This window comes from Oreochromis aureus, linkage group 8 (assembly GCF_013358895.1).
Source record: "Oreochromis aureus strain Israel breed Guangdong linkage group 8, ZZ_aureus, whole genome shotgun sequence".
In the NCBI taxonomy this organism is placed as follows: domain Eukaryota; kingdom Metazoa; phylum Chordata; class Actinopteri; order Cichliformes; family Cichlidae; genus Oreochromis; species Oreochromis aureus.
The window spans coordinates 19,152,406-19,165,578 of record NC_052949.1 but is presented as its reverse complement, the minus strand read 5'-3'; the positions used below and the strand labels follow the sequence as shown (position 1 = coordinate 19,165,578).

The following is a 13,173-nucleotide window of genomic DNA, read 5'->3' as shown; positions in this document are numbered from 1 at the left end:
AAGTCCAGGCTTTTATCACTTCCAATATTTCTTAAATGACTTAAGATGGTTAACATTGTGTTTACAATGATCAACCTTCTCTTTTCTTTGACAGAAACTAAAACCATGATACAGGAATAGACTTACCATATGTGCTCACTTTTTTCTTGACTTCAAGAGACAGTTTTGTATTTCATTGTTCAGTTTGGATTTGTTATTTCCTGTGGGTGGAAATTGTAAACTTGCATGCAATGGTTTGGGCACCCGTGAGCAAATAATATTTGCTTTAGTGGTAATTATTGAAGTAAAAATAAAGGGAATACAACCCCTACAATAACAAACAGACATTAAAAATAAATCTTTCTTCAAATATAAACACATCAAAAATTGTGATTAGGAATTTTCTGCTCATTACAGCTTCTGACCAAAAGTCGCTCTAAGCAGCTAAAAAACAATTCCAACTTGCAGTTTCTATAGGAATTAAAAGGAGGGAGTTGTGGTAGTCAAGATGAGATCTGGGAAAAAACTTCAGAATGAGGCGACGTATGAGTTTCAAATTTATACCATAGGGGTATCTACTAAAAATCTTGGCTGAGTTCGACTCTCAGTTACCTTGAGGTCAAGATCAGAAGAAGTTTTCTAATAATTTAGTGAATATTTTAAATTTGATTCAAATATTCACAGCACAGATGTGTCTACTAGGAGGCTGAGGGGTTGTGCTGGCAGTAGCCAGTGTTTTTGAATGGTCCTAGTGTCAAACCATACGTGTCAAGAATTAGAAGTCAATTTTAGAAGTCTGAAGTTACTCAGACATTTTATATTTTATTTTATTTTTGTAGTGCAGATAATGCTTTTTGTTTCAGACACATCTCCTCATTAGCCAATCATCACTTACACACTTCAAAAGCTGTCTGCCAATTTAGGAGGTCAGCAATTTGATCCCCAGCTCCTGCATCTGTACATCAGAGTATCCTTGGGTAAGGCACTAAACTCCAAGCACCCTGTAATGCATCCACTGGGGTTTGCAAACAATTCAAAGTGCTTAAAACCTGTCTATGGATGCAGCTCCTAGAGTTCTTTGTGTGCTAGTTGAGAGTATAAAAGTGAGTAACACTTTATAATGCAGCCCACAACTAAGGGGGTAATTCCGCTGTAAGTAAATGGCATTATAATGTATTTTATTTGGAATTCAATGCAATTATATTTGCCTAAAACTACTTAAAGGCAGGTTCACTAGAAGAAGGGGGTAAAAAGTCAGGTTTTTACAGTAAACAAAGAAATAATGATACTGTCAGTAACCTTGTACTACGTTATTCATTGTTAACATAGCGGAAAAATAAACAATATATATTCGGTAAATATAGAGTGGCTTAACTTTGCCTACCTTTGATTATTTGTAGATAATTATATTTACACTGTAATTTCTATTAAACACATGGAAGTTCTATTTATTTCAGGGGAATTGTGCTCTTAGTTATGGGCTGTATTATAACGTGTTACTGTCCATTGACTATGCACTAAACAGGGAAAGGAAAAAACACTTACGATGGCCAAATCGGACAATTTTAGAATTAAAAAAATTCAAGTTACTACTGGGTTTTTTCAAATCAATGACTAAAGAGAAACAAACACAGACGGTGGCTTGTGTGTCCTCTTTTGAAAGAACTTCTCTTATCTGCTGCACTAACAGCTTCTACATGTAGCCTCATCATAAAAGTCCTTGTGTGAACAATGTAAAGCAATGTCTGGATATAAAAGACTTCTTTGAGGGACAAATAAATGCTAAATTGTGCCATTTGGCCAAAAAAGCCATAGGAGTTTGGTAAAATAACACCTTGCAAATCTCCAAGGAGTGCGAGCTGAAGCTTTTGGAATGACCCCCACTGATCTCCGACTTCAACATTATTGAAAATCTGCAGGGGGATTTTAAACATATACAAGACCACCTAAAACTATTTCAGGAGTTATAGTTATCCGCAGGACATTGCAGACAGAATAAAGACAGACTTTTAGCTTGATACAAAACAGATGACTTAACAGGATGCTGAAACATTTGCACAACCCCAAGGTATAGTTACTCAACTTCAATTTTAAATTTGAAAAGAGTGAATTACCATTTTTTATATTAACATTTTTTCCATTCAGAATTTGTAAACTGTCAGTATACAACTGTATATCCTCTAAAAAAGATTCTTCGCAACTGAAATATGTAAAATCAAAGGTGTATTTTTTCAAATAATTAATTATTAAAAATATATTCAGTATAATATTTTCAGTATAACAATCAAGTAAATTTAATTTGATGAGATTCCATTAAATTTAACACTATGACATGGAAAATTTACATGTAATCAAATTATTAGTTCAAGTTCTCCAAAACCAAATTTGAGGAGATTTAAATATGGCTGACTGGGTCTCACTGAGAGGTTGGGCATATTAGCATATAAATCTTTCCTAGTTTAACTTAATTTTACAGTTCCCTTCATTAGAAATACTCCATTGTCCAAGATCCAATAAGAATTATACTTTTTAAAATTAAACTGTGCTTTGGCTATACCAATTAAAAAAAATCCCAATAATTGGCTGGTTTCTTACCTCTTTCTGGGCGCCTGTATCGGTAGACTGATCCTCTGAGCCAAATGTATGGTTCACAGCCTTAGAAAAGGTTAACCACACAGTGAAATTAACAAGCTGTGATAATAGAAGGTGTGAATGGCGGGGCTAGAGGTCAGTGTGTGTGCAGGTGGTTATGGGGGATGAAGTCCTTGAATAGAAGTTTAACAAGTCCCACAGAGCCAGCGCCAATCCACCGGGCATGGGGAGGGAAAAAAGTTTACGTTACGACCCTCCTGTGAGGTGTCAGGTGAGAGTCGGGTTACGCATGCCGGTTAGCACGCGAAGGGTTGTATGGGTATGTGAGTGCTGGGGATGGGTAAGTATGATTGAAAAAGTGGAATTCATATAGTTTAGGCCACACAGACACCATCACATGGATGTGCTTGTAGACACACTTCTGTGGACATGCATACACATGCATGTCCACATGTGCCACCCGCAAATTCAGAGGCACAGACTTCCCCCCAATACCAGCCTATTCGCCCCTCACCCTCTCCCTCCTACATTACCTCACACTCATAAAATATGTCTGAATTTCCCAGGAGTCCTTTCACCAGCTTGTCTGCCCATACTCCTGTTTTTTCAGAAGGTTTTTTTTCTTTCTTTCTGCTGTGCTCGTATAGCATATCACTGTTTTTAGGTGCTCATGCTTCAGCTCTGCCTACAAGTTTTCTTCTCTCTTTCCCTTTTTACTAGGTTGTTTTACACAGTTAAGGACTGTGTACTTTGGCAAGGGCCAGCATGGTAAATGGGAATGTTTGGTAGGAGGCAGGTGTGTCAGGTGTGCGTGAGTGCATTCATTCCAGTTGATTGACATTGGCTAGAGATGGTGGGGGGTTTACGGGAAAGGGTCTCTGAGAGCGCTAGTCTAATGCCTCATGCAGGCATGGCAGCACTATACATCGTGCTGATGGCTGCTACTCACTGTGCACATTTCAGTCAAGAGGTTGTATATCAAAGTTATTGTCCGCTGTTCTTCATTAGCCAAGTTGAGGTGACTCTACAGTATACGTTTTGTTACTGATGCAGGAATTAAAGAATAATGGCGCATTTAAAAGTGCCATAAAAAGGAAAAAAAAGTTTGACGGTTAATATGTTACCCCACAGGGCCCAACGAGAAGTGTGAAGTGCCAGTGGATCCTGCATATCCAGTATGTGCAGAGAAGGTGGAGGTGAGAAAGTGGAAATGTTTGGGAGTGCAAATTTAATTGGTGTATTGAAATGCTTATGCTTATTAAAATGCTTAAAAAATATATTTATATATGTTTTTACTATGAAGACATCCTAGCAAACATTTCAACCTTGAATGACCTTTGTCAATATCTATTCCTGGTTGAGAGACAAGACTTCCATTTCTTATCCTACTTAGCTAATAGATTTGTTGTTGTATCAGTTCCATCCATGGCTTTATGACGCAATACCTGTAACTGGCCAACATGTTAAATTCATTATGTACCACAAGTGTTGTGCATTTTCTTAAAAACCAGGTAATACTAGTCCTTGTAAATGGAAAAGACACTGTGTGGCTGTCTATACACAATCAAGTGCTAATCAAATTAGTTTTTGTTGACAGATGCATTTAGTTCCTTCATTGCAATGACCTGATCTATACTCTCTCTCTTCTCTCTTTGTGAGAGAGTGTGACTAAAGCTCTATTCTAATGTATGTGGAAGCAATGTCAAAAATTTGTTCATCTAAATGTGGAGTCTTCTTTACACACTAAGGTTAATTATGGAGTTCCACAGGGTTCTGTACTGGGACCAATTCTATTTACATTATACACACTTCCCTTAGAAGGTACACCATATATTTTTATTGTTATGCAGATGACACCAGCTTTTTCTACCCATGAAGCAAAATGGCACACAGCAATTAGTTTATCTGTAGGAATGTCTTAAAAACATAAAGACCTGGATGACCTCTAACTTCCTGTTTCTAAATTAAGATAAAAGTAAGGTTATTGTACTCTGTCCTAAAAATCTTAGAAACAGTATCTAAAAAGGTACCTACTCACTCTCTACTTAAAGATGCTCTCTCTTTCATTTTTAATAAAGCATATAGTTAGAGCTGGGTCAGGTGACCCTGAATCCTCCCTTAGTTACACTGCAATAGGCCTAGTCTGCTGGGGGCTTCCCATGATGCATTGAGCCTTTATTCTTCACTCCTCTGTTTTTGCTATTGGTGCTTATACACCATTTTGCATTTAATTATTAGTTTTATTAATCTCCAGCTCTTTTTCAGTGTGTTTTATCGTTTTCCCCTCACCCCCAACTGCTCATGGCAGATGGCAGCCCCTGCCTTAGCATGAATCTGGATCTGCCAGAGGTTTCTTCCTGTTAAACAGAAGTTTTTTCTTCCCACTGTTGCCAAGTACCTGCTCATAGGGAGCCATTGTTGGGGTTTTCCCTCGATTATTATAGTCTTTACCTTATAATATAAAGTGCCTTGACATGAGTGCTGTTGTGATTTGGCGCTATATAAATAAAAGTGAAATGAGTTCAGTTGTATTAAAATGAATGGAAGTGAATTGAATGTGTTGTTTATGGTTCAGTTTTTGCAGTTTTACAACGACCAGTTTTGACCAGGTAAATAACATGTTTAATGACATAACACGTCTCTCTGTGGCAGTTCCTGCAGGCTCAGTGGGAGTCAGACCCCTGTTATGCTTTTTATGGAGTGGATGGTACCACTTGCTCCATACTGACTTACCTCAGCCAGACAGAGGACTTTTGTCCCCCTCAAGATGGAAGAAACCACTCTAGTCTGCCCTGGCATCAGAAACCTCAAGCTCATACAGAGAAGGTAGCTTCTTGATGCGCCTGTGTCTGTTGATGTGGAATGATGACATTTTCACTGCTTTCATGTTATAATCATTTGCAGACTGAGATACGTAAATCTCTACTCCCACTGTATGAGGCGATCAGCAACAACAGCAGCCCAGCAATTAAGTTTATCCGCTCCAGAGTGGAAAAAATGTCTGAACGGTGGATACAGGCTGGTCTGAGGATGAAAGAGAGCAGCAATAACACAGTCTCCACACAGATGAGGGTATATGTATATGTATAAGTGACTAAAGTTTATTGAGGTATTTCATTTTATATAGTCCATACTCAATGAAATAATAATTTTGGACTTTATATACTTTAGGTGCTGCTTTATCCTGGTGCCCTGTCTGGAAGTGTTGGCCAGCATTTTGAAGCAATGGTGGAAAGAGGTGGTCCTTTAGGAGAACTGGTTCAGTGGGCAGACCTCAGCGCCTGCCTAACAATCCTTGGCCACAACCTGGTCTTCAGCACCTCACAGCACCAACTTCACAGGTTACTACTACTAATTTTATTTATTTGGACATAATTTAATTAGTTAATTGGACTGAATAGGATTTATACTCTGGCGTCACTGATATATGATGTAATTACAGACCTTAAAGCCAACTTATACATGTTTTACACAACCTTGTGTTTATCAGTCCAGCTAATCTGTGATTACTTCATACTGTAGTGTTGAAAAGAGGGAAACAATATTATTGGTGTCCTGTCTAGAACCTGACTTGTGTTTGTTGTGATTAATTCAGCTTGATAGGTGCTGCTCCAGGCAGAGGCAGCTGTCCGATCCAAAGGCCCCTGACCTTTGACCTCATTTATACCGACTATCATGGCCTTGCTCACCTCCAAGGAGCCATGGGACTGGCTTTCAAGCATTACCAGTACATAAACAATTTTCTGGATCATATTGGAAGTACATTTCAAGTCCTTTCTTATGAAGACTTTTGATGTTGTGATAAATGATTTAGAAACTACCATTATTGTCATTAATAAAAAAGCCACCGGCGATAATAACAATAATAATAAAAAATTAGTTCTGTTTTCCATAAAGTTGAACTTGTATGACACGTTTATACAGCTTGCTTTAGTGGATTATTGTTTCAGTGGGAAGTAGGAAAACTGTGAGATCCTTCAGTCAAAGAGGAATTAAACATTTACATGTTGTTTTGTCCAGTTTTTATTGGCCCTGATATTTGCCTGACACATTCAGGGCCTTGTAAGATTTTAAATATAAGTATGTCGCATGACGATTGCAGCTTTATGCGCCAAAACATGTAGTAATAAGTATATCAATGAATGACAAATGATTCAAAAACAACAATCTTTCTAGGTGTCGCTTCAGAATCTTGGACTCATTTGGCACTGAACCGGCCTTTAACTTTGCGAGCTACGCACGTAGCCATGGATATAAAACGCTGTGGGGCAGCTGGGATCTCCAACCTCTGCAGTACATGACCATGTTCCGTAAGTCATTATGTACGCGTGTTGATTTGTACCTATGTTCTATGCATGGATACAATTATCTTAAAAATGCACTCTAAATATATATGTCTCCAATGCAACCCTCTAAGCGTCCTTACAATGGGAGGATTAATAGCTAAGGTTAAATAAACTTGGTGCCCAGACGGAGCTTTCATTCCAACACCTCTCCTTGTCATCTTTCCCACCCTGCCGGGAGATGGAGACAAGCTGGAAGCCCTGGGCCGAGAGCCACTCTTCATCCCTCAGCTTGGAACACTGTTTATTTGTCCTGCTAAAGGAGGAGGGGGGTGTTAGTTGAGGATGTGAGAAGGACCAAAAGACAGAAAGAAAACAAAACAGAAGAAGGACACGGTAGGAAGAAAGAAAAGAATGAAGCTTGAGAATGTTTAAGCATTTATGCTTCTGTTTTGCAAAAGTCCAGAGGAAGACAGTTGACTGAAGGATTACAGGAAACAAGAACTGTAAACAGGCAGAAGAAACCAAAGGTCGCTTTTCTCCAAACCCCCACATGCTGCATGACCATAGCAGTGTTTCATTGCATATCACTACTATATCTGATAGGTGTGTGTGAAGTGGTGAACCCAGACAGACGCTGGAGACAAGTGGAGCTGAAAAGGAGCCAGCAGGAAATTCTGTGCTGGGTGAATGAGGGGAGATTTGGCAAAGGTCTTTTAAACAAGTATCTTGAGACAAGAGGACAGCACACACACACACATGCAAAGGTTACAAATCGATGTTTGAACGCACACCTTTGCTGGCACATTCCTTTTAAAGTAAATACTCATCTCTCACACCTACCTCAGTGTGTCAGAGGGCAGCAGGGTGGCAGCTGCCTATCCAAACACCTAACCCTCTTATATATGTGGAGTTCTCATTTCCTTCAGCGGATGATTTATGCTGCACAGCATGTTTTTCCTCTCTTGCAGAATTTTAATATAAACTGTTATTCAACTGTAGTCCTAATAAGCGTCCTTGGTAATGGTAGCCTTCACATTTCTCTCAATCAGCTTATTCTTTATGTCATCTTCAGAGCAGATAGGTTCCTAAGTGTTCGCCATCTTTGATCACAGTTTAGTTAAAATAATCACCGAGTTAGGGAGAAGTTTCTACTCAAGTCTGTCAGCATTTCTACCAAAAACTTGCTGGACTGACTTGCTGCTTTACCTTTTTCTTTCTGAACGTAACTGAAGTTCAAACCCTTGAGTAATTATTTTTAGATGTCCTTTAAGTCCTCTTTGCTCTGTTCTCTCCAGCTCACACTCCTGATAATTCCTTCCTGGGCTTTGTGAGTGAAGGGACCGTTAGGAAGGGAAGCGAGCTCGAGCCAGCGAGCTACAAGAAAGACAGGATAGCGGTGGTCTATGGAAAACAAGAATACATGTGGCAGGTATGAGGACCGAAAAAAGTACATATATGTCAGAAAACAAACATTCACAATAAATTATGCCAAGAACCTCTCATAGCCATCTACTTGATGGCTATGAGAGGTTAAATGCACTGCAACTTAGGAAAACACCAACAATTAAAAAACACACAATACAGCTAAGCTTGAATAAAACACAATGGCAGTAGAAAAAAAACCATGTTGATGTTTTCTTAAGTTGAAACCTCATGGCCACCGTATCGACTAGATCTTAGTTTGTACGTCACCTAAAACTCAAAAATCCTTGTTAATAGGCAGACTTGTAGTACTACTTATTCAAGGATTCATGTTTTGGTGTGAACTGCACTGGAGATATTGGGTATAAAAATGTCTGCCTTCTCTCGAGTACGATGGTTCTAGATGGTACTGCTAATAACTGCGTTACTAAGGGTACTAGCTACTTGAATTGTTGAAAAGTTAAAAGATAAGTAAATCTGAAACTCCATGGCAACTGTTGTGAAGCTTTTGCCTTTATACCAAACTATACCAGCCAAAGAAAACATGCAACTAACAAACCTTATAGATGAGACATGGAGCATTAATGTCAAGTGTCTCATCAGTGGTAGATAGCTAGGAGAGGGGCAGAGGGTATCTTCCAGTCAACATGTCAAAATATTGTTGAGCAAACTTCGTACACTGAACCTCTAATTTCTCTATATGCAATTATTAGGTTGAGCTCACTTAAAGGAGCAGAAGTAATTCCATGTAAATGGGTGAATATGGCTTATGTGGTGTGATTTCATTCATTTAGAGCAGAACAGGTAAATACCATACTATATAAATACCAGTCCATTTATTTGCATGTTTGCCAGGTTGGTGGGTTCACTTTGACAGAACGGAAATGGTGCTGTTGCTCACAGAAAGTTTGTGGCTTTATTTGAGAAACTTGATCGTTATTTCTGTTTTTAAAAAGCATTTTTTGGACTTTTTTGGAGAACCACAAGACTGGCGATGTTTATTCCGTTATGCTGATGTGAAGGCAAACATTTCTACAGCCGGTATCACCAAAATTGGGAAGCTTACACCAGATGGATAAATAGCGCCACAGGACAGAAGAAAATATTTATATCATGTATATTTTGGTTTTGAACACGCCTGAATTCCATGTACTCAGTGCTCCATCTGTTTTTTTTGTTGTTGTTGTTTTTCTGTGTGTAATCTCCAGGGTAAATATGAGTATGTGAAAGTGATCAGTGAGGAACTGGAGACTCACGCCACAGTCTATCAGCCTCCTGGACACACATTGCATCTGCCCAGCTTCATCAGAAACCACGGACTGCTGACTCAGGAACACTTTCAACAACTTCTCCGTAAAGCTAAGGTCTAATTAGAGCCTATCACAGTGTAAAAAGCCAGAGAATTATTTTGGACAACCTGCAATATTATAAATCTTCCCTTGCAGTTGTTTGTAGGTCTTGGCTTCCCCTATGAAGGTCCAGCACCTATTGAGGCAATAGGAATGGGCTGTGTCTTTATTCAGCCGAGATTTGACCCTCCACACTCATCAGCCAACAATGACTTCTACAAGGGCAAGCCCACCACAAGACAGGTAAGCAACTCTTAAATCATGGGGAAAAAAACTTAAAAATAATATTTTATATTATCTAAATTGTTATTTCATTGTTGAATTCAAAATACTGGCAATATTTTATTAAAGATATAATAACAGTTCATAATTTTCAATCGTAGATCTCCTCCCAGCACCCTTATGCTGAGAAATTCATTGGTAAACCCTACGTATGGACTGTGGATGTAACCAACAAGACTGACATACACGAGGCCATCAAAGCGATTCTAAGAAGTGAGGTAGTTTCCACTAAACATACCAAATCACAGTTAAACTGTATGGTCAGTACAAACATGCACACATATATTATTTCCCCAAATTCCATTTAAGGTAGCGTGTGTATGTCTGATCTTGCAGGTGAAGTCCTTCACTCCTCAGGAGTTCACTTGTGTGGGAATGCTGAAGCGGGTCCTTGGTTACATCACTCACCAGGTACAAAGATGTAAAAAGGAGATGGAATATTATTATTAGGTGCTACCCCAGCAAATTTCAATCATAAATCAGAATTATGAAGTATGTTCTGAAATGTGTGGAAATCTCAAAAAAGAGTGAATGCCTTTGTAAACCTATGAGTTGATGCCTCAGTGCCTTTGTTGGAATTTTTGTGGTCAGAAATTTACACAATAATTTGGGGCTTTTAATTATTTTTTTAACTGTTCTATAGAGAGTGGAATGATTGTACTGCATACATCTTTAATGACTTTACAAATGAAAAATTGGGTGCACAAGTTAGTAATTATTTTGGATTTTCTCTAATCCTCACAGGTTTTAAATTAGACTTACAGTCTCAGGTGTATACAGACACTCACTTCAGTCTTTTAATAAGTTTAAGGTTCTACAGGGTCTTTTAACTTGACCAGGCCAAAGCCTATTAACATCTCATTAGTGATCGTGATAGCCTACAACTCTTTCTCTTTGCTGGCACAAAAAAGATTTATTTACCAGCCCTCACTGGATTGACCAATACTCAGAACATTGGGAAAGTCCAAGGAACTTGGTGAAGAGCTAAGAAACAGAATTGTAGATTTATACAAGTTGGAGCCATTTCTAAACAACTTCGGATTCCAAGATCATAATTCAGACAGTTGTACGTAAGCACAAGTTATTCAGATGTGTCACCTCTTTGCAAAGGTCCTGAAAAGGGAAAATGGGTTCAGGAACAACGCAGGAAGCAGGAGGGCTCAAGCCTGCCCTGAACTTGAAACCCCTGGAACACCAACATCACTGTAAAGTGATTTTTACATCACAGTGCTCCAAAATCGATGTATTCAAGCTTGACTAAAAATTTGCAACTGCCCATGTGGACAAGCCAGATGTTGTCTGGAGAAAAGTTTTATGATCATATGAGACAAAGACTGAGCTATTTAGCCACAGTGACAAGAGGTATGTTTGGAGGAGTAAATCTGAGCCTTTCAAGCCTAACAACACTGTACCAGCATGGAGGTGGTATCATCACGCTCTGGGGCTATTTTGCTGGCAGTGGTACTGCTACATTGCACAAAGTGGATGGAATAATGAAGAAATTCTTAAACTTTACTATTGAGTCCTATTGGATATTCCAATAGAGCAACACCATAACAATCATGCCCATGATGAGTATATGGAAACTTCTGATCACAACTGCAGTTCATATGAGTAAAGTATTGACAGAAAAAGATTTCTCCAGTTGGGGATCCATCAAACAGAATATTATCAAAGAAGAGGAACAAGAAGAAGACCCTATGTGTATTTATATAATAGATAAATCCGGATTTTAATTTAAAGTCAGGATTGTTTCCCAGGCCTTTGCTCCCTTATGAGCGTTAGATATTGGAGAGATTTTTCAGTTCTTGCTTGGTTCAAACACTAATCGTTGTCAGTTTTTTCCTTCTCTTTGTTATCCTAAATCGCCCAAGAACTTCTGCAGTAAATCTGTCCCTACTTGGCCACCAAAAAGTGCTCTGAGGGTTCACCTAGGTCCACTGGGTCAGTCCTGTGTGAGTGCGTGCCGGCGGTCCTCCCTCGTGTGTGAGCCGGCTCTGTTTCACCACCTCAACACCCCTGCTGCGTTTACCAGGTGAGAAATTAGCAAACACTGAGACACGCACATCTGGAAACAGACCCAGGACAAAACATGAATAATATAATGTTTGAGATCTCTTGGTGGTAATAAGATCCGAATGTTAATGCTGTGCAACCTTTTCAGCAGATAAAAATCAGTAAGCACCGCCGTTTTTCTTGTACAACATCCAGGATTCCCCATAAAACTGAACAAGATCACAAAGATACCATTAAACAAATACAATGCAATATAGTAGAATGTTCTATAGTATCAATAGGTACACTACTGTATATACAAATAAACTAATTACCTTTTTTTAATTTGCAGGCTTAGATTAAGTTGCGCCAGCATGCTGCCAGAACTCAACCACTTGTTTCCTTCCTACAGTCCTTGGGGTCGTCAGTGTGGCCTCCAGCAGGAGCCCCTGCTTTTCAGTTGTGCTGGCTCTGATCCGTCCTATCGCAGACTGTGTCCCTGCAGATCTCACCTAACTGGATAGGTTGCAATCTGTCTTGACTCCCTCTAAGTAACACTGAAAGAACTCAGGAAAAGCACCAAAGAGCCATCTGCAATGCATGCTGTACAGGTAAAGATTCCCAGCGAAAGGGAGCCATTGAAAGCCTTGCAGTCATGTTTGTGTACGTGTACACATTCAAATGACATACAATTCTGAGGAAGCAACCATGACTGAATGTCATTTCCTTAAAGTACTTGACAAGCTGAAGAACTGTAAATCCAAGGCCTGATTTCCCTTGGCGTCAAGTGTTGCTGTAACTTAAGAAAAAAAGCCTTTGAATGCCGGCAATATGCACCTCAGGGAAAATGTGTTTACATGTGTTTAAATCAAGTGGAAACCGGCGAGTACAAAGCAGGCCAGTTCACCTCAGTTCTTCGCCTACTCTAGTCACACACAGTGCAGTAGGCTTCAGTGTTATGCAAAATAAGTATCTAATTATTCATTCGCTTACAGTAATGTATCACAGTGGCCAGTGCTGCATGGGATTGCTGCTCATGTTGCTCCTTCATGCTTTGCTGGCTACAGATATTAGCCTGGGGCCTTAAAGGAGAGAGGGTGACAGCCTAAGTGATGAGGCTCATTATCGGAGTGAATCATGGATAACCTCTGAATCCATTTGGGAGGTCACAGCCGTATGACCATTATTATACTGTCATCTAAACCATTGGTTCCCAACCATCTTTGACTTAGGAAACCCCCTCAGCTCTTTTTAAATCTATGCCCCCC

General features: G+C 39.3%; 1 protein-coding gene across 1 annotated transcript in view; it reads left to right on the top strand.

Moving 5' to 3' along the window:
* Positions 1-13,173, top strand: part of LOC116319832 (alpha-1,6-mannosylglycoprotein 6-beta-N-acetylglucosaminyltransferase B-like) — a 22,242-nt gene extending 9,069 nt beyond the window's left edge. Inside the window, exons 5-17 of the mRNA XM_039616570.1 lie at positions 3,703-3,767; positions 5,224-5,397; positions 5,476-5,643; positions 5,743-5,912; positions 6,167-6,298; positions 6,748-6,893; positions 8,153-8,286; positions 9,488-9,643; positions 9,725-9,871; positions 10,012-10,128; positions 10,247-10,321; positions 11,785-11,945; positions 12,318-13,173. Of these exons, the coding sequence (XP_039472504.1) occupies positions 3,703-3,767; positions 5,224-5,397; positions 5,476-5,643; positions 5,743-5,912; positions 6,167-6,298; positions 6,748-6,893; positions 8,153-8,286; positions 9,488-9,643; positions 9,725-9,871; positions 10,012-10,128; positions 10,247-10,321; positions 11,785-11,945; positions 12,318-12,429 (1,757 nt within the window). The 3' untranslated portion in view covers positions 12,430-13,173. The remainder of the gene's footprint in view (positions 1-3,702; positions 3,768-5,223; positions 5,398-5,475; positions 5,644-5,742; positions 5,913-6,166; positions 6,299-6,747; positions 6,894-8,152; positions 8,287-9,487; positions 9,644-9,724; positions 9,872-10,011; positions 10,129-10,246; positions 10,322-11,784; positions 11,946-12,317) is intronic.